The following is a 24,608-nucleotide window of genomic DNA, read 5'->3' on the forward strand; positions in this document are numbered from 1 at the left end:
CCTTCAAACCGAAACGCGTTACTGCTTCACGGCAGAAATAGGCCGAGCGGTGGTACCTAACCGTGCGGACTCACAAGGTGTCCTACCACCAGTAGTTACGCAAATTATAATTTCGCTGGTTTGATTTTTATTACACGATGTTATTCCTTCACCATGGAAGTCAATCGTGAACATTTTATAAGTATGTATTTCATTAGAAAAATTGCTACCCGCCTGCGGGATTCAAACACCGTTGCATCGCTCAACACGAATGCACCGGACGTCTTAACCTTTAGGCCATGACGACTTCAACTCCTTGTTGCTGTAGTCAAGCTGTAACTATTTATGTATTCACAAGTTCATGGACCACCTGATATTACATGATTAACTGAGATCATAGATACCGCAACATACATGCCAACCATTATTTGGCATTATTAGTATTAATTATATTATATTAAAATTCTGTCCCTTAACATGTCTCATTTTGCTTGGCAGAAGAAATAGGAGAGACAGTGACACCCATCCATGCAGGCTATAATAAGCTCTACTAAAATCAAATGATGGTTGACGATCATAGTATTCTGGTTTTGATTTTCATAGAATTCTGTTGCCTTTTCTTTATTTATTATAATTAATATTTAATAAATTATTAAAGATTTAATAATCTTTAATAAAAATTCTACAACGTATGTTTTAAATTGAACGCAACTCTTTCAATTTTGACAGCCATCCGAAATTGAGAGAGGCGCTCTCTCGCGAAAAAATACGAAAACTAATCGTAATGGTGGTGAACCCGTAAACTATTGACTGAGCGGAATTATTTTTATTTGTTTTCTAGATAATCTAGTTTAGAATTTCATTGTTTAAGTGTAGTGGCTGCGGCCATATCATGCTTGCTTATGTCGGGATTAGCTGAAACTCCTATTTCTGCCAAAGAAGGCGGTAATCTGTATAAAAAACGATCACTGCCTGTCAGCGAATCGTGTAGCAAAAGAGTGAAAATCAACGAAATGAGCGCAGAGGAGAAAATATCAAATTTTTCGCTAGTGAATCCAAATTCTAACGGGATAAAGATGTCGTCAACATCAATGAACAAGCCTGGCGTTACTGCAAAAAAGCTGATAATTAAGAATTTCAAAAGTGTGTTTACGATTTTATCTTGATCGTCATTATAACCTCTGTGACATCTGCTGTGAGTGGTTGATGCTGTTGCAGGTAAACCGAACCTTCCAGACAATTATCAGGAAACGACATGGAGCAAGCTGCGGGAAGCTGTTGTCGCCATTCAGACCTCAAAATCGATAGCCTATTCCTTAGAAGAATTATATCAAGCCGTCGAAAACATGTGTAGTCATAAGGTGAGAAATATAGAAACGAAATTTTATTTTGTACACAATTCAATTGCAAGGTCATCAACTTTCAAAAAATAATAAACAAAAATCCTCTTATCACCCATAACATAGTTATTCAAAATTTAATTTTACATGATCAACTGCCCATGAAATTCCTAGTGAGCTATTTTCTCATGAATTTGGTCTAAGCAAAATTAGAACCGCCACTGAAACAGTCCTTGTGATTAATAATATAAAAGAAAATATGTACATAAATATATATAGATACGACATTAAATTATAATGTAGTTATGATCTCTAACTATTAAATCAATGATATGATATTGAAAACAAAAATATTATCTATGGGAAGTTATCCATAATTTAATTACTTACATATATTGTCTGTTACATAATAAGTAATATATTTGATCCCCTATAATTGAGTGAAGTGACCTTTTGTTGGGGCTCAAATTCTAGGGGTAGATACAATTTTTTCATTATAATGTAACTCATGTTCACTAAGTACTTCGTTGAAAAGGAAAAATTGAGGAGTAGATATCATTATTATGCTGTGTGCCAATTTTCATTCTGAGTTCAGAAACAAAACAATTACTAATCTATTTACAGATGGCTTCACAACTTTATGTTAACTTAACAAACTTGGTAGAAGCTCATGTGAAAGCCAACATTGAGCAGTTCTTGTCCGAGAGCATGGACAGACAGGTCTTTCTAAAGAGGATGGACGACTGCTGGCGAGCTCACTGCCGACAAATGATTATGATTAGAAGCATTTTTTTATATTTAGACCGAACCTATGTCCTTCAAAACCCTAGTATACATTCAATTTGGTGAGTAACATTGAGTGTTTTACATTTAATACACAATTTGGGTATATAGTAATACACCTCATACATTTGTTTATTGTCAATTTTAGTGCAAACAAACATCCTGTCTACTTGGGTACTGTTGAAGCCATTTTTTAATGATAATAATTTGCATATTTAGTGGGTTAAATTCAATTCAGTAATATAGATCAGAAATGAGCCGATCAACTTTACTGAACTTAAAATGCATTAACACAAATCCTTAATGCAAAGTTTAAAACATTAATAATTAAGAATTTCTATCAAGAAATCTAAGACAAACTAAAATCAATATCACCTATATTGATAGGTGAGAGTGGTTTTAGTTAGTCTATGGGCTCTAGTTACATTTGACACCAGCTAAGCTGTAAGCTCTAAGCTAAACTACAGCACTAAAACTCACACTTAATAATACTTGCAGGGATATGGGCCTAGACCTGTTTCGTCACCATATAGCAATGAATACACTTGTCCAGACTCGTACAGTAGATGGCCTCTTATTACTTATTGAACGAGAGCGAGGAGGCGATTCAGTAGATATATCTTTGCTGAAGAGTCTTCTACGTATGCTTTCTGATCTACAAATATATCAGGAAGCATTTGAGCATAAGTATGTGAAGTAATATTTATTTTTCTATTATTATGTTTTAATAATCATTTTACTTAGTGAATTATAAAATTAAGCACACATGTTGTGAAGCATTTCAATTCACAGTATGTCAGTTTCATACAACCCACACTTAGTAATCCTTTTTATGAAAAGGAGAATAAGTACCAACATCCAACTTTTTTGAAAAAAAATGTGTTTTATAAATTCCTTCACAAAAACAGATTCCTTCAAGCAACTGAAAGGCTGTACGCTGCAGAAGGACAACGTTTGATGAGGGAACTGGCAGTTCCTGAATACCTTGCCCATGTAGAGAAAAGACTTAAAGAGGAGAATGATCGCCTTTTACATTATTTAGACCCATCAACCAAGTCAGTATTGTGTTCATTATTGTTTTATTATGTGATTACAGCAGCATATGCAATAAATTTATTTGTGTTTAAATTCATCTGGTTGAATTGGTACTAAAGTTATGGTTACCCACACTAAGTCGCATATTACCAGTTTGCACATAGCATTTAATACAAATAGCAGAGAAAGCAAAAGAACTAATCAAAAACATTGTAAATGGCACTGCCAGTGGTCATGATTGACAGATGGTAACCATTCACCAACAAGAGGATATGATCGAAAACAATGAACAGAAAAAAAAACAGTACAAAATTTCAACCACAACCAACCAAACACAATTTAAAATTTTCAGGTGGCAACTGGTGGTGGTAGTAGAGAGACAGTTGCTGGGTGAACATGTGGCTGGGATACTCGGTAAGGGCCTGGCTGCATTGTTGGACGCACCACGATTACATGACCTGGCCACACTCTACACGCTGTTCTCCAGGGTTAAGGATGGCCTGGCTGAACTGTGTCATCATTTCAATGGTTACATCAAGGTATACTTCTGAATTCGTGATATATGATCATAAATAAATTCAATAAATGACTAGTATTTTACATATTTAGCAAAAGTCACTAAAAGTTGCAAAAATTCTGCTAATTTCCAAAAATGTTTAGGAATTGGTTATTTTCAATATTAAAACCCGTTAAAAAGCAGTACGGAACCCTATCTTATTTGTTTATGTGATAAAAAACTAGAACTCTTTGACACTTTCATCTCACTCTGATATTCTATTAAAGCTACAGTGCAAAAAATACTACATATTAATAAAAAAGTTGAAATATTTCGGAAATAAAATACACTACACTAACATGCAACACTTTCCTTGCTACCCGCATTGTGATATTAATGAGTATCGGGTGTATGTATAGGAAATAACGGTGAATTAAAACATTGAAGATTTAAATTACACACATAAATAAATTCTGTAATAAGTTCTGTTTTTTACTGGTGGTAGGACCTCTTGTGAGTCCGCGCGGGTAGGTACCACCGCCCTACCTATTTCTGCCGTAAAGCAGTAATGCGTTTCGGTCTGAAGGGTAGGGCAGCCATTGTAACTACTCTGAGATCTTAGAACTTATATCTCAAGGTGGGTGGCGCATTTACGCTGTAGATGTCTATGGGCTCCAGTAACCACTTAACACCAAGTGGGCTGTGAGCTCGTCCATCCATCTAAGCAATAAAAAAAAAAGCAAAGAAAACTTCCTTCAAACACAGTATCACCTACTTACATAGAGATATAAGTTTTGTTATAAAAATAATTGTATTGCAGAAAAAGGGAAGAACGATAGTAATAGAGCCAGAGCGAGACAAGACGATGGTAACCGAGCTACTCGACTTCAAAGAACAACTGGACCATGTAGTCAACACATGCTTCCAGAGAAATGACAAATTCATATACTCTATGAGAGAAGCCTTTGAATTCTTTATTAATCAGAGGCAGAACAAACCTGCTGAATTAATTGGTATGTTAAATATTACATTTACTCTATTACTATTTATTACCTGGATTTTTTTTAATTTTTATCTTGAAAGCAAGAAAATTGCAGTGAAAAAAAAAACAAGCATATTTCATTCTTTTATTTGAATTTGAATTGGTACACTATGCAACAATAACAAAGCCCCAGGCTTTTCCTACAAATATTCTGAAGTTTTTCTACTTGAGGCACCTTAAAAATCCTAAAAGGATTCAAAGAACCAATATTGGGTTAAGGGAATCCTTTTGAAGATGACGATTTTTTTTCTCCAAACGAAATAATTGACCTTGCTATTATTTTAATCTGTTCTTTTATTAGTATTTTAAGAAAAAATTTACTGAGAATTGCACAACATTTGATTTAATCAGGTAGTATTTGTTTACAGCCAAATTTGTGGATCTAAAATTGAGGGCCGGAAATAAAGAGGCAACTGAAGAAGAATTAGAACGTCTGCTAGACAAGATAATGGTTTTGTTCCGTTTCATACATGGCAAGGACGTTTTTGAAGCTTTCTATAAAAAGGTAAATTATATTTAAATGATTGTTTTCATTTCAAATAGTAATTTCGAATAAATAAAGTTGAAGCCTTATCTCCGTTATGTTGATGTGAAATTGATACAAACTATTGTTTAGGCCGGTTACAGTGCTCCACCGACCGTCTGTGCGTACGTTCCGTCCTGACGGTACGCATTAACCGATCGTCAGTTTGCTTCATTCAGTGCTCTCCTGACCAACAATCTGACCAGATTGGTATAGTCGGTACACGAAATGGAAGCGTTTGCAAATAGTGTAATTGCTGCTTATTTTCGAAAACGTTTAAGTAACAAAAGACGTAGATATCACGTACATCCAATCGTCGTCCAAAGAGCATTGCAAGGGGAATTCACTACTTTATATTCATTATTGCGCGAAGATCAAAAAACAAAATTTAATTACTTGAGAATGTCGATTAAAAGTTTTGATAAATTATACTTCTTGCCAGGCCTTTAACTTGGCATCGCGTTCTTTATATAACACGTGGCCTTTGTCCCAGAGAGGTTCACGAAGATGAACTTCGGTGATTATGCGTTCGGTGTCGATATATTTGGCCATGTTCAATACGAAATCGCTTTTTTTGATGATGATACACACATCCGTACTGTCGGTCCACCCATCGGTGCAGCACAGAACGCGTTCATTTGTTTCCATAGCGCGTCGGTCGACCGACGGCACGCATGCGGACGCGCTAGACCGACGGTCCTCGTACGCAGTGCGTAGCAATATACGCGTGCGTACGGTCAGTCCAGCACTGTAATGATTTATGAATTTTCATATAAACGACAAGCGCGACTGACGTACGCACAGACGGTCGGTGGAGCACTGTAACCGGCCTTAGTGTTCTCTGGGTATTATACCACAATAATGTGATTAGTGACTGGAATTGATGGGCGCAAACACTCTGTTTTATTATAAACTTAAGCCGATGTTTTGGGTAACAAATCTGTTTTTATACAACCCGCACTTAGCAATATTTTTTATTAAAAGGAGAACATATACCCTCACTAAATACACTACAAATTCAAAATAAGACCTTATGTCTCATAGAGGTGGCATTCACTTTATGATCTGGAAGGCCGGCAGCAGTTGGGAGTTGCTTTTCTTGGAAAGTTTTCTTAGAAAAACTAGTTTCTTTGTACATGTACCCATAATCTCCTACATAACTAACCAAGTTTGAATGAGATTTTTAGTACCGAATGTAGATGTAAATGAATGAAATATTGCAAGTTTGGAATAACACCTTCGATAACTTTGTTTAATTTCCAGGATCTAGCAAAGAGATTGCTAGTAGGTAAATCTGCATCGGTGGACGCTGAGAAGTCGATGCTTAGTAAACTGAAGCAAGAGTGCGGAGGTGGCTTCACCTGTAAACTAGAAGGAATGTTCAAAGATATGGAGCTATCTAAAGATATCAATATTACATATAAGCAGGTGAGTTGCACTGATTCTTGGTACAGAATTATCTGAGAACTTAGTGTGTCCTACTATATACTACTGCTATACAAATGCTACATTACACAAAGTAATGTCTATATGTATATTTTCTTTAGAAAAAAAATGAACACAATGAAGTGTAAAATATACACAAATAATACTCTTACAAATTTGTTGATTGTAAAATAAATAATAATGAATAAACTGAGTAAATATGGCTATAACACAACTGCTTTACCAGGGGCAGTTGCTTTTGTGTGTGTGTGTGGGTGTGTTTTTTTTTATTGCTTAGATGGGTGGACGAGCTCACAGCCCACCTGGTGTTAGTGGTTACCGGAGCCCATAGACATCTACAACGTAAATGCGCCACCCACCTTGGGATATAAGTTCCAAGGTCTCAGTATACTAACAACGGCTGCCCCGCCCTTCAAACCGAAACGCATTACTGCTTCACGGCAGAAATAGGCAGGGCGGTGGTACCTATCCACGCGGACTCACCACCTACCACCAGTAATCACGCAAAATTTATTACACGATGTTATTCCTTCACCGTGGAAGTCAATCGTGAACATTTATTGAGTGCATATTTCATTAGAAAAATTGGTACCCGCCTGCGGGATTCGAAGACCGGTGCATCGCTCAACACGAATGCACTGGACGTCTTATCCTTTAGGCCACGATGACTTCAAACGACTTGTCTCCTTCTGTTTCAGCACCTATCAGCTAGTACGGAGACGAGCGGTCCTGGCGGCGTAGAGCTGTCCGTTCACATCCTGACGATGGGCTTCTGGCCGACGTACCGCGCCTGCGAGGTGCGCCTGCCCACCGAGCTGACGCGGCAGCAGGAACACTTCACCAAGTTCTACCTCGCGAAGCACTCGGGTCGGAAACTGCACTGGCAACCCACGCTCGGACACTGCGTGCTCAGAGCTAACTTCGCACAGGTAAACTGGCCATTCTAATTGAAAATCAAAATTCAAATTCAAAATCATTTATTTCAACTTAGATGTCAGCATAACACACTTGTTGAATGTCAAAATATAAATAACAATGTTAACTCTACCTTTTTTTTCTGGTCGTTCCCTCAATGCTGAGGATCGTGACTGTATGTCAATCTTCTCCACTCGGTCCGGTTCTGCGCCATATGTACCGCTCCCTGTACCTGGCCTCCAGTCACATCCTTGAGTTGGTCCACCCATCTAGCTGGCGCTCTTCCTCTCTTAACTCTACCACCGGTTCCAAAAAGAGCCGCGGTTTTTTTTTGTTTTTTTTTTTTTTTTTCTCAGATTTTTTTTTTTTTTTTTTAAATAAGTAAAAATATATTAGTAGTTCAATATGTTTACCACATTTAGGTCGCTTTTCTTAGAATAATAATAATAATAATAAGAATGGCACCTTGTTAACTACAAATATAAAAATAAATAAAGTAACAAAAAAAATTGCAGGGTAACAAAGAGCTACAGGTTTCGTTATTCCAAGCTCTGGTCCTGTTATTGTTCAACGATGGAGACAATCTCTCTTTTGAAGACATTAAGGTTTCCACCAATATAGAGGTATGTCCGATTTTAATATACTCAATTTTATTCAAAAGTAAACTTCTGATCATTCCCACTGACTAAAATATAATATATGACATTTAAAAACTTGCCCTTAACCTTCTACAATCAGTAGAATGTATCAGTAGATCAATCAGTACAGTAGTAGTAGTGGTGGTAGTAGTACGGTAGTCAGTACAGGGGCCACGGCCGGTACGTTGCAGGAGGGAGAGCTCCGCCGCACGCTGCAGTCCCTGGCGTGCGGCAAGGCGCGCGTGCTGAGCAAAGCGCCCCGCGGTCGGGACGTGCAGGACCTCGACCACTTCTCCTTCAATGCGGACTTCACCAACAAGTTGTTCCGGATCAAAATCAACCAGATACAGATGAAGGAGACGGTCAGTGCACTACATAAATACTTTATTTTTTAGGAGTATGTTTAAGAAATTCAGGTCCAGAGGCAGAAGATTTGGGGCGAATGCATAAATCTTGTTCTTCAAACGATAGGAAATGATAAACCCCATGAGCTTTACAAAATAGTCAACATAAGTCCTGGTCCACCCGGTGTAGAATCCATCGCTCATCACTGAAGGCCTTTTGCGATGCACATGTCCTCAATCGTCGGTTATTAAAGAAGCCCGGTTTTGTCCATAAAGACTAAATAACATAGTAATATGCAAAACGCAACGCAATACCTTTTCTGATAATAGCAGAAAAGTATTCACTCATTATTAGTATAGTCGGTTACCGTGTGCCCTTCTAAATACACCTACTAATTCCTATCCTGATCCTATCCAAATACCCTACTATTCCTATGGAGGTTTGAAATCAGACAAATGCACCAAGTGGTAACCGATAAGCACGATCAAAACCGTGTAAAAACTGGCGATACTGAGTTTTGGTGTCGACCTTACAACGACCCTGGTGGTGTTACAGAGCGAGGAGCAGAAGGCGACGGAAGAGCGCGTGTTCCAAGACAGGCAGTACCAAATCGACGCGGCCATCGTCCGGGTCATGAAGATGAGGAAAGCGCTCTCGCACAACCTCCTCATATCCGAACTGTACAACCAGCTCAAGTTTCCGGTTAAGGTAAATTATTTTTGTGTTGTTAAAGGATGGATGTTGCAAAATGAGATAAATGGATTATAAATTGTATGTTTCTACATAAATCATGAAAGATTAGCAGAATTTCGTTGTATTTGTGTTACAACTGGAGATAATGAGATGAGGAGATATTCAACAGTCCATGCCGTTGTGTTTGGATTTATCCAGTCTCTATTCCGGCTGATTCACCGACTTGATTGTAAACCCACGTTTAAGATAATATTTTGCATTTCGTGCTGTGGTGTCCAGGATCAATTATAATGTAATATAAGACAGTTTTTGCTCTCCCCTCTACAGCCCTCCGATCTAAAGAAGCGCATAGAGTCCCTGATCGACCGCGACTACATGGAGCGCGACAAGGACAACCCGAACCAATACAACTACGTGGCGTAACAGCAGTCCAGCGACGTCGCTTTAACGAAAATATTATTTATTTAAAACGGTTATTGTGTCTGCGGGCACCTTCCCCCAACCCCCCCCCCATGCACGCCACCCGCAGCGCGCACTCGCCGCGAGTGGTTAGCCAGGCCATACACAGCTCCAGTCAACAACTTCTGCACTAATCTTTAAGAAAAAAATTATATGTATATACATATTATATAAATAAATATAAAAAATAACGTATTTTACGCACGACGGAATAACTATAATTCATTTTCTCCTAAAGTCACAAACCGTACAGTTATTTGTCCTGTGTGCCCCGCTTCTGACGATCCCTTTATGGCCTTTAGTGATTGTGGTTAAAACTTTGAAGTGCAGAAGTTGTCCGCTGTCAGCTGTAAATGTCCCTCTATCTTTGTTTGTGAATAATTTGATATTTCTGTCCGCTGAACACATATAACGGTTGAAACAGTTTCGAGTCGTGTTGTCCGTAACTCCTACTTCCAACGTCTTGTTTTTCAGCAAACCCCGAAAAAGTGGTGAAAAGTGTGCAGCAAAAATGTTAAAAATACATTAATAATAAAACTTTTTTTTACCTACATGTCTTTTATTGAACCATTTCACTGAACCCGAAGGCAATAGTAGTATTATTTGCTTATTTTGATTTTAAAAATCTTTATATGTCGTCACTAAACCAGTTGTTAGGATTAGAACGGAACAAGCCCTAAATTAAGGATGTCACTGAAGACTACCATGGTCCAAAATATTGTCAGAGTTTAGACGGGCCGCAAATGACTTATTTGTAAATTATTTTATATACATTGGCTTATTAGATTATAATATATTTCGAATTTATATAGTAATTATTGTTGTGAGATGCAAAACGAATGTATGGAATGCCCAACCTTGTGTCTAACGTTAAGAACAAACCTAACAGTTCAAAGACGACCGTGGTGTATGTTAACTGGTGCAGCGAGTACACCATAGATTAGGGTTGTCTAAACTACATTACAAAACACCTTTGCGGGCGAATTAACTGCAAAAGCTGGAATTCATCTATTATAAAATGTATCTGAATGAAAGTAAACATTGCAATCCACTCGGAACTATTTATTCATGTAAGATCCTCGCAAATGTACTTTGTTATCTAATTCAATACAAATAAAATACAGTTTACATAATACTATATTTACAGTTTATTCACATAAGATTCATATTCATTTATTAATAACAAAACAAACAAAAAAAGCAAATATATTACAGTAAAAGTAAACGTCCAGATAGTACGACCATGAATTAAAAAATACATAACAATTTTTAAAATCGTTTTTTTTTCTGATTTCATGAGTCACAGAGAGAAGTAAAACTGATATTACTGTCACTAGTTCTCTATTTTCTTAGGTATCTTTAATTTTATTAATTGATATTGAATGTCATATTGTGATCACGAAAACCACAATAAATTTTTGTATTTTTTTAAGATAAAGTAAGCTACTTTCCTTCCAAAATCCTTTAGCAATTTCTGTAAAATATATAACTAATAGGGTTAAGCGTATAATAATATAACGATGCATATCAGGTTTTGTAACCCATACTATATGGACTTCTTGTTTGAGGATAGATTACTGTGTTATTTGTATTTGATTGTTCGATTACCAGAAACGTATTGTGATTAATCTCATATCGACGCTTGAAAGGCAAACGTGACTAAGCGACAATAACTGCTTTGTACATAAATGATAGGCAATAACCATATTCGATGCGCAAAAAATATATATTTCTAGGTCTATTAAAATAATTTCAATCCTACAGCTAGATTCGTTAAAATATATTTTTTTTAGGTACTTCAACTTTAAATTAGTCTACTGTAAAGTTCACGCATTGTCGCTTAGTCACGTTTGCCTTTCAAGCGTCGATATTTAGACAAAGGATAGCTTAAGGAATCTAATCCACTTTCATTCGTTAAACAAATTATATTCTTGTAATCATTGACAAGTGATACTGGTGACGTTTTAGAGCCACCTGCGTTGAGGATATGAGACGTTAGATTTTCATTAAGTAGTGGATGCGTTACTTCCTGTCCAGTATCTTCAGCACGGTGTCGAGGTGGTCCTTGTGGCAATCCAACTCGTCTATCAGCGCCGACGCGAGCGTCTGTGGAGTTATCTCCATTTCCAGGTAGTCCTTGAGCAGGACCTGCAGGGAACAATAATCATTTCAACACATTTCTCACAATAAATATCGACGCTTGAAAGGCAAACGTGACTAAGCGACAATAACTGCTTTATACATAAATGATAGGCAATAACCTTATTCGATGCGGAAAAAAAATAGATTTTTTTTCAGGTATTTCAACTTTAAATTAGTTTATTGTAAAGTTCACGCATTGTCATTTAGTCACGTTTGCCTTTCAAGCGTCGATATTTATTGTTGAATTTGAAATTGACGCTGCTATTAGGGTTAGTATGATTATTTATACTGTCATTTCTACTACTGTTGTTGCTATTGTTACTACTATTATACATTGTTTTTCTTTTACTGCTTAGATAGGTGGACAAGCTCACGTCCCACCTAGTGTTAAGCGTTTACCGGAGCCCATAGACGTCTACAATATAAATGCCACCAACTAACTTGACATATGAGTTTTAAGGTCACAGCTTTAACAGTACAACGGCTGACCACTTTTCAAATCGAATAGCGTTACTGCTTCACGGCAGAAATAGGCAGAGTGGTGGTACATACCCGCGCGGACTCAAACGACGTCCAACCACCAGTAACTAACTACCTACGCAATGTTTTATAATTTTGCGGATTTGCTTTTTATTACACGATGTTATTTTTTACCTTAGAAAAATTGGTATCGTTAGATACGGATGCACTGGAGTCTTGTCCTTCAGTACGTTCTAAAATATTGTCGAGCTGTGTGCGGGTACGTACTGGCGGCGGCACCCCCCCTCCCCCTTGTGCGGGTACGTACCTGCGGCGGCACGGCGCCCCCGTGTCGCAGCACGCGGTCCCGCAGGCGGCGGCCGGCGCGGCGCGCGAGCGGGTCCGCGGCGAAGTGCGTGTTCCAGGCGGAGGAGGCGAGCGCGCGCGAGATGAGGTAGGAGTAGTACTTGGCGCCGTAGCCGACCAGGTGGCTGAACCGGTGCTGCCACGCCTGCAACCAGAGCGGGGCACACTGAATCCACGGTGCACAGCGGACGATAGGATGTCACATATTATTATAAATTAAATCTATGACAACTGAGCTAAATATTAAACATATATAATACACGTTATAACTTTTTTTGAAATATGTTTGAAAACGCTTTTTTTACAACAAAATCATTTTTTTCTTACACTTTTTTGAAATCAAATTTATTAATTTTTTTTGGTCTATTTTTTAGTTGAATTTTTTATAAAAGCGTATTTTGTTAGTTTTTTTAAACTATTATTTATTTTAATTAATCCCTAATTTATTATTTCAAAGAATTTCATTGGATGGAAGTCTTTAAACCTTGTAAGTTGTTTATTGTTAAAGTAATTTCTAAAATGACTTTACCTTGTCCCCCCACCGGGGGAGCCCTATTCTGTTTTAAAAATTGTACTCTGTACAAAATAAACCAGAAAAGTTAAATAAACCATGCTAAACTAAAAAATATTGCTCACTGTGTTTTCGACATACGGAAGTCCATAATATTGTTTCTGGACTTCTTTCAGATCGTGCGTGGTGCGGCCCCCGGGCGCTGCGGGCCGATCGTGGTACTGCTGGTCCAGGGCTGAATAAAACACCTGAGGAATACATTGAGCCTATTATGTATTGACCGAGCCAATAACTCAAGGTTTGCGGTGAACGAAGCTAACAGACCACTCAAAACCTAAGCCGGCAGATGTTTCTATTGTGTATAGAGGTCCTGCAGTAGTCGAAATTCGACTATAATTAATTGGAATTGTAAGTTTGTAGACTATTATGATTGTATTTTATACTTCTATAATCACAAATTTCGCCAAGGCTACTCTATAAAAAAATATTAATAAAGACAAACAATATTTAATCTATTCTCAATTTGACCACAGACGTCAAGAACAAAAGTTTGACAATAAATAGTACATAAAATATGCATGCGTGGTGCGTCACATACATGGTATGTAGTGTGTGAAATGTTTTCTTTATTGATTTAATGTATCTTTTATGCATTATTTAAAAAAAATATTAGCATTGTGCACTTCTTCTCTATATTCCCTATAAGTGTGGAAAATTTCATACTCCTCCGTCCGCGCAATTTTCGTAAAAAGGGATACAAAGTTTTTGCTTCACGTATTAATATATAGATAAAGTGTTCCTTGAGAACTTAGGTAAGAGGTGTAAATGAAATATTGAAGGAATTATTTAGGGGATCCTGATTAAAAAATATATTTGTCTTAAGTTATAATGATGTTGGTCTGCAACAGTACTCTTTCAACAAACTTTCATAATTTATGTTTTAAAAACGGCTTTGATAAAGAAGGGAAATATCTCGCTATCTCTCTTCAACGCAATTAATACTTTTATTTTATTTTATTTTTAACTACTTGACGCATTTATTAATTCTTTTTCAAATTTAATAAGATTTTAATAATTCAATTTGGTTCCTTTTTTATAAGGGTAGATGTCAACTTACGACCGGTCATCGAACTTATCGCATGACCAGTTAGTCGAAAAGACTCCCGCACCCGCCTCTTGTTACATCTCAATTTGGACTTATGCTAATTCCTCTTTACGAACTCGTACGGATGATCATCTTCGTCGTTGCGCGAGTGTCATACCCGTTTTAGTGAACACAATTACTTTAGAGGAGAGCTCTCCAGCCGTGAAGCCGACGGCCGCCATTACCGACGTGTCGTCCGCCAGTCACGTTTCCTAGATAGGCACTGTTCTTTCTGGTAGAGGAGGTTATACCTGCAGCTGCATCTCGCTGGCGGCGAAGAGTCGCTTGGAGGCGCACAGGCGCTGCAGCGTGCGCTCCGGCGCCGCCTGCCGCGTCTGGAAGTGTCGCGCGAACCTGCGCAGCACCTGCACACAGCCGCGGGTAGGTATAATTAACGACAAACATAACTTAGAAATACACCTACAAGACTACAGCCTTTTTTTTATTACTTAGATGGATGGACGAGCTCACAGCCCGCCTGGTGTTAAGTGGTTACTGGAGCCCATAGACATCTACAACGTAAATGAGTCACCCACCTTGAGATATAAGTTCTAAGGTCTCAAGTATAGTTACAACGGCTGCCCCACCCTTCAAACCGAAACGCATTACTGTTTCACGGCAGAGATAGGCGGGGTGGTGGTACCGACCCGCACGGACTCACAAGAGGTCCTACCAGCAGTAAGGAGTCGGGAGGTAAGTGGTCAGGGCTCATGCTCTGGCAGACCTGCGGGTCGGCCGCGAAGCACTCCATGAGCACGCTGGGCAGCTCGGCCAGGTCGGTGGGGCAGCGCGTGCCGGCCACGTGCTGGTGGGGCGCGCGGCCCAGCATGGAGTGCAGCGCGTGGCCCGCCTCGTGGAACAGGTTGTCCAGCGCGCCCGCGGACAGCAGCGCCGGCCCCGAGCGGTGCCCGCCGCTCAGCGACAACATTATCACCACGATCGGGTTCTGCCAACAAAATTGAATTCGATCATCAATCTTCAACAATTCTTAATTGAAAACATAAATAAATAACACATTTAAGAGCTTTCAGACCATGTCACTTCATTCAAGTTATCTCAGATCCTAAATAGGTACCCGTATATTTTCAATTTATTTAAGATACTAGCCGTACTCTCCCACTTCGCTGCGCATTTAAAATTAACTTTATTATTTATTATCATTATCATTAGGGGGTCCAACACTCCTACAAATATTAGCCTATCCATTAAGTACACGTATTTTCTACATGGATACCAAGTTTCAATCGGATGCATGGTTCAGTAGTTATAACAGAATATCCGTAAAAACCACTGTAGATTTATATATTAGTATAGAATAGATTACGAGTATATTAAGGAGTATTTTGACAGATGTCCATTGTCAACAAACAAAGTGACCGACACACTTAATATTTTTGTTAAGCACACAGATGCAACATATTAAATGTTGACTGATGACTTTTTTACTGATGACGATAAGGCTGCATCGCTAAGAACTTCTAAAATATATTTTAGAGTTATGGAAAGGGGGGGTTAACGCTTATGGTTTTTTTTTATTCCTTAACCCACAGCAAGATGTGTATGCCATCCACTCCTAAATGTGTCAGAAGTAAAACCATCATGAAAGTTAAACGATGGCTGACCTGGTAGGAGCCATCTGGTAACAGCTTCCCGCCCTGTATAGTGAAGTGGCAGTCCTGGTGCGGCTTCCCGGGCCGCTCGTACAGGTCGCAGTAGATGTGGCCCAGCAGCCCCTCCGACTCGTGGACCACGGCCAGCTTGTATACGTCCGGAGACCACGACTCGCCTGAGGAGAGGTATTAACGTTCATCATCATTTCATTATCCTGCCCTTCTCCCAGTCACCTGGGATCGGCGCAACATGTTTTCTCCTTCCATACTCCTCTATCATATACCATTTCTTCAGTACAATATTAACTACAGGTTAACGTTATAAACACAATATTCACAATTAGAGAATTCTAAAAGAAGGATCATTTAATGAGCTGTCCGTGTGTAAGGGCTTGGATGTCTGGCTTGGTGCCATTAAGTAGACCTCAAATATAAATGTCTTTATTGTACAATATAAAGACTGTCCTGCTCTTCTTTGAACTAGAATATTCTACTGCAGTGAACATGCAGCAATGGTCAAGGTCTGACAATGATCCAGTTTTTAAATTAATCAATGCATGTTTACGCTATTGACAAAAGTTACTAAATTCCATAATGAAATCATTGTAAAAAACTATGAGGATAAATGAAACTGCAATGTTTAATGAAAGTAGTGTAATTACTGCGGTGATTATTGACATAACAAGACTTGAAAAAACATAATGGGCAAATTACTTTAGTCAAATGAGGGTACAGTCTGCCTGATGGTGAAGGTGAATAGTCAGAATTGTCCGTGGACATTAACACTGCGAGAGGCAAAATACTCCCTACGCTTTACTATAAATCGTCCAGGTGTTTCATAGATATAAATCTGGATTTATCTAACCTGGCAACATTTCCTCGGACTTCAGACTGATGCCGTATAGCTCTTGACATAACATATCCAAGCCCTCCATGCACGCGCCCAGACTGAAGTACGGGCTGAAGTCCGAATTGGCCTGGTCCAATAACAAGTTCTTCGCCTTGTGAGTGTAGTACGGCGTGTCCCAGCAGTTCAATTGGTCCAGATATGGAGTTTCCTGTTTCTTCATCTTCAGCATCACGTCGAAGTCCATCCTGGCGCGGTCGTGGAGGCCGTCAGAGAGGAGGTCGAGAAACTGCCGCACGTTTGCTGCTGTCTCCATTGTACTCGCTTTTATTGCTCTAGGAATAAGGAATATTTTTAAATAATTTAATTTAAGATTCTAGATTTATTGCACAAAGTATTCTGCTTAATAGAGCGAATAAAATATAATAGAATTATGAAATCAAATAGATGCCATCTGTGGTGTGGTTATCAGTGATGGATGGAGGCTAACATTGCATCAGGATACTTTTTTTTGTTACATCGAATGAGCTTACAGTCTGATGTTAAATGTTTACAGGAGTCCATAGATATTACAATGTGGGTGCTGCAACTTTGCTTCAGTCACAAGGTATATGTTTCATTGGTATGGGTATAACAGTTGCTTTACAATTGAAAGCGGTAAACATTTCTGTTATGTGCGGGCTTACAGTGTCCCACCAATAGTAAATATGCGAATGTAACTTTTGAGAATTTGGGTTTTATTCGTTATGTATGCTAGAACATAGTATATTACAGCAGTTCATACCTACTTACCTACGAGATTTTGGTACTGGCATAGCCAAATCGCTCAATGGACATTGATTAAAAAAGAAAATTTGCAAAGTCCATGAACAACGGTAACTGCTTACCATCAGGCGGGCCGTATGCTAGTCTGCCTACAAGGACAATAAAAAACTTGTGTAGACAAGGTTTTGTATAATTATTATTGTGCATTACCATGGATGAAGACAAGTACAAGTTACAGTACGAGTGCCTAACCTGGTGTTTCCCAACGTGAGGCCCACGCCCCATAAGGTGGCAATCTGGTAATTAAGGGGGGCAATCGTACTGAAGTTTTTTATTATATGTTTTGAAATATTACTTACTGTTTTCTGATAACAATTAACAATTTCATAGTGATTTCTACAATCTACCATTTATATTTCTTAAGTGAACAAATCAATTATTTTGATGGTGGCATATAAATTTTAGAAATGTTACAGTGGGGCATGGCACAAAAAAGTTGGAAAACACTGGCCTAACCTGTCGGCGTAGGTCCGGAAGCCGCAGAGCGTGGCCATGTGGTGCCTGGCCTGCAGCACGGCGTCCAGCAGCCGGTCCTGCGTGCCGTCCGGCGCCAGGTACAGTCGGTAGGCGGCCTCGCGGGCGGCCGCCTCCCCGCACTCCGCGTACACCCCGCTCACTATTATATTGTCGCCTTCGGTGCTGAAGCTGTTTAGGCAAAATCTATTCTTCAAATTATTGATCCACATCTATCTATAAATATGAAATTATTAGAATTATTCAAAGGTTGTCCTTCTTTATATTTCGTTACCAACCCCGTGTTTGCAACCTGCTGCTGCTGACCTACTTCGTGACACAAGGCAAAAGTCTAAATAGTACAACAATAATACATTTTATACCACTCAAAGTAGAACATAACTGTTTCTCATGTAAATAAAGCAAGGTAGGGACCACAAATGTCTCCATAGCAACTAATAATTATACGTATGTGTTAGCGGTAATTATATTGCAATGTCAGTCTCGGGATTGTCGGGCTGTCGATAGCACATTAGGTTGTAATCCCAATATACATTAGTCACTTCGTGTCTTATTAATCCTTGCCCGATATAGAGACTCAATAGCAAAAAAACTAAGCATTTATGGTATTCAAGGCACACAATAATCTGTACCACAATGCAATGTCTGCAATTATAATCTATATGATTTTAAGACATATACTCACAAATGTCTAACATTCTGAGGTACAGCACTTCGAGAAACACGTCTTGGTTTAGCAGCTCCGGCCATGAACCTCTGCCCAGTTTGGAGGATAACATCATTGAGAGCCACCACACTCTTCCTTTTGTTCTCTTCGAGGTGTATTCCGCTCTGTTCAAAGTCGAACAAGAATAATTCTGCTAAATGTTTGTCTCCAGATGTTCCATTCTCAACTGACTTCTTTAAAGCTTCGTACAAGCCTTTGTGAGTGTTTAACCTAAAAGTAAATTCATGTTATTACTAAGCAAGCTATTCAATTTTTTACATACTTTGGCAGACTGTCAGGCAATGAGTACAATTCAGACACAATAATAATTTCCTGAATTTTAAACAGTTAAATTTTCTTGACTATGATTGTTGCCATAATTAATACTAGGCAATACAAAAACATACTTTTCGACAACTCCACTAATGCTGATGCAGGCTTCTTCAGCAGCTCGTGCGAAATGTGGTTGGGGGTGAGCTATCCTCACAAACTCAGCAAGATCTGCAACTTTGCACAGTGTGTCGGAAAGCTCATCAAATATCTCGACCATAGGCCGCGTGGGGCTGTTGGTGGCCTCTTCTATCAGACGATCAGTTGCTTCGATAGCCTGGTCCTTGAGCGTGTAGAAGCCTTCAAAAGTTGTGAGCTCTGGTTTATTGAAGAGGCCCTGTAAATTTATTAAAATTAGGAAAAATATTAAACATCTTTGATTGTCAGATGTCAGATTAAATGTGGGCCAGAGTATATTGCATATTTGGTAGGTTAAAATTATATTTAGTATTTATCAAAATGCATTCCTTCCAAATCACCCACTTTCATTCATAAAAACACAGAAAGGAAAAAACTCAGTAAGAGACTTAAGTAATTTGTTAAAAGTAAATTTAGGCTAGGTAAATTTAAAAACCAAAAGAATACTGGATAAAAAGTATCACAAATAAACAAAAGGGGATTATTTGATTGTGTAAAACTTTTTTTCCACAATTGACCATTATATCAAAGTGAGATTAGTATATTTCATATAACTTTTGAATAACAATATTAATCTTTTACAAAAATCAAAGCTTACAGTTCTTTCCTTTAAAGAGTCAAAAATAGGCCTAGAATTTGGTCTGGTGTTGAATGCTGTTGCCAAAGGTGACCAAGTAGTGACAGAGCATCCGAGTTTCTTCCTCCTGCCATTTCGGAGGATCCACAGGGGTTTCAATAGCTTCATTGTAGCTGTAAACAGTTTTGTTCTTTTAAGTAAAAAGTCAAAGTAAAACCTTTCTAGTTGAACTGATTGTATCTGCCTGTTTTTTTTTAGATAAGTGTATTACTCGTAGTTGTTATGAGATCGCTAGACAGTTAGGCATTAGAAAAGGATATACAAAAATGCTCAAAATTTGGGGTGACATGAGTTCACTGAAATAGTCAAAAGCCTACTTAGAGCAAATTCCACAGCTTTCAACTTCACTAGATATCCAGTTTTCTGTTTTCTTGGTAACTGTATCCAAAGATCTCCAAATCCCTATGAATTTTAATAAAATGCATTCACAAGTTCTTATTGAGTGGCAACCTCAACCACAACTGGTCAAAAAAGTCTGCATACATTCACCATTTAGTTGACTTTGCATCCTTCGATTTTTATCTATTCCAGTTTTTTCAAATGTTTTAGGTAGTGTTAGATTAAATTCAAAACGAGAACTATCAAAAGTACAAAGCTTTCTACAGAAACAGGATTATATGACCATAATGTTGTTGAACATTCTGGTTTGATATATTTTATTATTGCATTGCGATTTGTTTTTAAATTAAACTTTTGTATTACGATGTTGTAATTTTTTTATAAACTGTTAAATTATTTTCAAAAGGAGACGAAAATACTAACACATCGGCAAGGACGCAGAAAGTAAGTATTTAATTTATGTTAGACTTATATTACTTTATATGAATTCTGCCAATGAATCTTGGCAATCACGGGCCACCTGTATCACCGTGATAATCTTAAGTGCGACAAATCACTCATTATTAATTCATTGATTGTTATTGTGATGTTTATTTTGTACCTAATAATCCTGTGCTGTCTAGTGACAGGAGGCTTAAAGGATTTGTAATGAAACAATCGTTTACCTTTCACGTTACAACTTATATTATCAAAGGAAGCGATCTAACAAATGTTATAATATCTAAGTAAATTAATTGAAGCACAACATACTATATAGACTAGAAACGCATTGCAAATTATTTTTCTTTTCTTTTCTTTGAAAATAAATTGTTACATTACACTCAATTTGAAAAGGTGTCAATTTTAGAAAAAATGACAACTTGTCACACGACGATTTCAATTTTTTAATTGAGTAGTTAAAGGTATAAAGACCGTACGTTAAAGTCTTTCTTTTCAAATTTCATTACAACGAGAAATTTATGGCGTTTTAACTGGTCTGTACTAAGATTCAATTAATTTTACACTTGAACAAATAAAACACAATATAACATTAAAATCTGTTGTTTAATTTCTACATGATCTCCGTTAGAAAAAAGGTCACCACTGTCATTAATGTCAAAATCAGCTTGCAACCCGTAACAACGCAAGGCGCAAATATCGGTCGCCGAATCCAACCTCCAACCGCACTTGACATATATTCCACAAAAACAAACAAATCACTAAAGTTCAATAAAATATTTTGGCTAAAAAATTCAGTTGATAACAATGTATCTTCAGTAAATAAAATAAATGGTTTTAGCAAAACAAAAACGTTAACATAATGGTGAGTCATTATTAATTCAAAATTCGAATAGTACTTATCGGTAGTTGTAGTTTTAGTGTGATTTACGTAATTTATGTATTGAATAGGCTACACCTCCACCGACGCAGTCTCGTAGATCGGGCGGTGACAGTAAGAAAGTAACGCCGCCAACGTCCAATATAGTGACCAGGAATGGAGCTCGCAAGGCCAAGATTCAAACTCGAGCAATGTCCGCCGCAGCTAAGGTATTTTTATCATTTTACGACTTCATATCAAACGGTATCATCCCCACTCCTCAAACCACAATTCAAGAGGTCAATTACGAGACTAGAACTTTGCTCAGTACCCCCTACACTGAGACAAAATATTCCTAAGCGCTTGAGAATAAATGGAAGACAATTCAAGAAAGGCCACGTTATATTTAACATGAATTGTTTTCACATTATAGGCACTTCTTAAAACTTAAGTATTAAATGACGGAAGGTAAGATCTTCCACCGAGCGGGTGATTTTGCTCGGTAGACCGACATTTCGAATGTTGTTATTCGGAACTTGTATATATGCAAGCTTGTCTTGAAAATGTCGTAAGCGAGATTCAGGCATCTGTCAATTACCTTGCGTTCTATGATAGCTACCCGCCACAATTATGTTAGTGCGATGTATAATTGAACTTGTAAAAGATCATCTACATAATGATGGCCTGAACAGTCTATGGCATAGCACTTGGTTAAAATGAGAGACAGTTGAAAGATGTGATAAGGAAATTTAATGGACAGTATTGGTGACTACAAATAGTAAAGTATTTTAAATGTCATCAATAAGTCTGTTACTGCCATATTATTATGTCGTCATTAGCAACACACACTGGTCATAGTCTTTTGCCTTGAAACACTGCACTTTTGGAATGAGATCTTTGACAGCCCCTAGAAATTTTACTGAAATTAAATTGAAAAGTGCAGCATAGGTAGGCCTTTTTTTTTTTTTCCGGGCCGAGGGCCGAACCTCCTACGAGGTCCCCGCGCCTAGGGGGCGCGCGGGGTATGTGAGACTCTACGATCTGCAGGTGTTGAGAGCAGACCGCGGGCCCAAGGAATTTAGGGCCCACCCACTAAACGACTCCCCTGCACTCTTACACCCGGCGTCCGATCTCCGTCCGGGGTCAAAACCCGGTCAGAGTAGGGGGGTTCCCGCGGTCAACACTACAACCACACACGCGGCGCCACCCCGAGGACGCCCGACCGACGGGTCGTCGAGGCGATAGTCGACGACCAACGACGTCAGTCTCCGCGGTACGGCGGCCCTTCAGGCCGCCCGGGCGATGCCGCTGGTGTTCCGGGATACCCCGCTGGGCCAGAACCAGCCTGCCGGGTCGGAACGCGATACACCGCCGACCGGGTTGCTCTTCCACAGTATGTTCGGCGACGACAGCGACGACGAAAATGCGGACCGCATCGCAGTCCGCAGCCGCCGACGCGTCGTCCCGTCCTCCTGATGCCAGCGCGCTAGAGTGACGGTAGCGTGCGGCGCAGTCTCAGCCCCCTTAGGTCGCCCCGTGACCATCACCGGGAGGAGACTGCCTCCTCATAGGGGCCGGAGCTGGACAAACGCCCTCCTCCGACCCCCGGCTCGACGGCGGCGGCACGGCGCCGAGAGGGAGGAAGAGTTCTCCCTCTCCCGTTCCGCCGCCTCCTTCTGCGAGATGGTGGACTCGCAGAAGTCGAGCATCGCCTGCCAGGACTCATCGTTGCCGAGCATCGCAGCCACGACGGTCGGAAGCGACAAGTCCGGTCCTATTTTTGCAACGAGGACGCGGCGCTGCTCCGCGAAAGCGGGGCAGCACGCGAGCGTGTGCTCCGCCGTGTCCTCGTTGCAGCCACTGCAATGGTGGCACTTCGGCGTCGGCTCCCTCCGGGCGACGAGGTGCAGGTAGCGACCGAAACAGCCGTGTCCCGTGAGCACCTGCGTCGCTCGGAAGGTGAGACGTCCGCGGTCGCGATTCACCCAGTCCGAGAGGACCGGGCGGATCGCCTCGACGGTCCGTCGCCCGTAGGCGGGGTCCGCCAGGCGGCGAGACCACGCCTCGAGCACGGCACGCCGAGATTGAAGCTTCCGCGCTCGAACTTCCGCCGCGCCGGGACGCGGCTCCCCCCTGGAGCGGAGATCACATCGCCACGCGTAATCCGCAGCAAGCGCCTCCGCTTCCAGGTCCCAGGGAGGCGTCCCGGCGAGCACGCACGCCGCCTCGAACGAGACGGTGCGGTACCCACGAACCGCCCTGACCGCAATCGCGCGCTGCGGACGTCGCAACGCTGCGACGTTGTCACGGGTCAGGGCGTGGCACCATACGGGCGCCCCGTACAGTGCCATTGACCGCACCACCCCCGTGTAGAGGCGGCGCACCACCATGTCGGGACCCCCGACGTTCGGCAACAGCCGACTCAGCGAGCCGGCGGCTGCCATCAGTCGGGGACCCAATCTTTCGAAGTGAGCACGGAAGCTCCAACGACCGTCAAGTACGAGGCCGAGGTACCGCAACCCGGTCGCCTCGATCTCGACGCGAACGCCTCCGATCACGAGGTGGGCCCCCTGAGGCGGCGCTCTCCGGGCCCCGTGGAACAACAGGGCCTGGGATTTATCGAACGCCACCTCCAGACCCAGCCTTCGGATCCTGCCGACGACGAAGGCCACCCCCGCGCAGGAAAGACGGGCAGACTCGCGCAAGTCCCTACCCCGGGCCACGACCAAGGTGTCGTCCGCGTAACAAACTACGCTTAGACCCGGGAGAGGAGCGCTAAGGGCACCCCGCAGGACCCAGTCGTAGCCGATGTTCCACAAGAGAGGGCCAAGGACCGACCCCTGTGGGACACCGCGCTCGACGGGGAAGCGGAGCACCGCCCCACCGTGCTCGGTGCACATGACCGACCTGTCCTCGAGGTAGGACCCGATCAGCCGACGGAGATACGCAGGGACGCCGTGATACTCCAGCGCCCCTGCGATCACCGACCAGGGCAGGGTGTTGAACGCATTGGCGATGTCCAGGGACACCGCCAGTGCAACCCCGCCCCGGCCGACAGCCTCATCAGAGAGGGCGCGCACGCGCATCAC

General features: G+C 40.5%; 3 protein-coding genes across 5 annotated transcripts in view; 2 read left to right on the top strand and 1 right to left on the bottom strand.

Annotated features, from left to right (window-relative positions):
* Positions 1-740: 740 nt before the first annotated feature.
* Cul4 (cullin 4) lies at positions 741-10,245 on the top strand. The gene is made up of 14 exons (XM_089727921.1): positions 741-1,122; positions 1,198-1,340; positions 1,944-2,164; positions 2,601-2,789; positions 3,011-3,157; positions 3,490-3,676; positions 4,454-4,646; positions 5,044-5,180; positions 6,462-6,626; positions 7,343-7,573; positions 8,075-8,182; positions 8,389-8,559; positions 9,098-9,250; positions 9,563-10,245. The coding sequence occupies exons 1-14, from the start codon at positions 882-884 to the stop codon at positions 9,656-9,658; spliced, it is 2,382 nt and encodes a 793-aa protein (XP_089584047.1). The 5' UTR covers positions 741-881; the 3' UTR covers positions 9,659-10,245.
* Positions 10,246-10,735: 490 nt separating this feature from the next.
* On the bottom strand, positions 10,736-21,079 carry LOC114247457 (mitochondrial intermediate peptidase). Of its 2 annotated transcripts, none has more exons than XM_089727922.1 (12): positions 20,973-21,079; positions 19,845-19,996; positions 19,186-19,445; positions 18,758-19,009; positions 18,055-18,243; positions 16,792-17,108; positions 15,939-16,102; positions 15,041-15,262; positions 14,568-14,681; positions 13,298-13,420; positions 12,624-12,806; positions 10,736-11,842 (listed from the first exon to the last, which is right to left on the bottom strand). In XM_089727922.1, exons 2-12 carry the CDS (start codon positions 19,989-19,991, stop codon positions 11,717-11,719), a joined length of 2,097 nt encoding a protein of 698 aa, XP_089584048.1. In that variant the 5' UTR covers positions 19,992-19,996; positions 20,973-21,079; the 3' UTR covers positions 10,736-11,716. The 2 variants fall into 2 exon arrangements, with proteins under 2 accessions (XP_089584048.1, XP_028036237.2); XM_028180436.2 differs by having other exon boundaries at positions 20,888-21,079.
* Positions 21,080-21,312: 233 nt separating this feature from the next.
* The window catches only part of HDAC6 (histone deacetylase 6), a 29,979-nt gene continuing 26,683 nt past the window's right edge, over positions 21,313-24,608 (top strand). For both annotated transcript variants that reach the window (XM_028180424.2, XM_028180425.2), the window contains exons 1-2: positions 21,313-21,525; positions 21,612-21,749. In XM_028180424.2, coding sequence (XP_028036225.2) covers positions 21,523-21,525; positions 21,612-21,749 — 141 coding nt within the window. In that variant the 5' untranslated portion in view covers positions 21,313-21,522. The remainder of the gene's footprint in view (positions 21,526-21,611; positions 21,750-24,608) is intronic.

The sequence above is a fragment of the Bombyx mandarina genome, chromosome 05 (genome assembly GCF_030267445.1).
Source record: "Bombyx mandarina strain Sakado chromosome 05, ASM3026744v2".
Taxonomy (NCBI): Eukaryota; Metazoa; Arthropoda; class Insecta; order Lepidoptera; family Bombycidae; genus Bombyx; species Bombyx mandarina.

Bases quoted from the DNA above. Each gene is read 5' to 3' on its own strand.
- Cul4 (XM_089727921.1), top strand. From the start codon at position 882: ATGTCGGGATTAGCTGAAACTCCTATTTCTGCCAAAGAAGGCGGTAAT. The intron at 5,181-6,461 runs GTAAATTATATT...TTTAATTTCCAG, and splicing joins TTGAAGCTTTCTATAAAAAG to GATCTAGCAAAGAGATTGCT. The intron at 7,574-8,074 runs GTAAACTGGCCA...AAAAAATTGCAG, and splicing joins TCAGAGCTAACTTCGCACAG to GGTAACAAAGAGCTACAGGT.
- LOC114247457 (XM_089727922.1), bottom strand. From the start codon at position 19,991: ATGAAGCTATTGAAACCCCTGTGGATCCTCCGAAATGGCAGGAGGAAG. The intron at 19,446-19,844 runs GTAAGCTTTGAT...ATAAATTTACAG, and splicing joins ACTCTTTAAAGGAAAGAACT to GGCCTCTTCAATAAACCAGA. The intron at 12,807-13,297 runs GTGAGCAATATT...CTCTGGTTGCAG, and splicing joins TTCCGTATGTCGAAAACACA to GCGTGGCAGCACCGGTTCAG.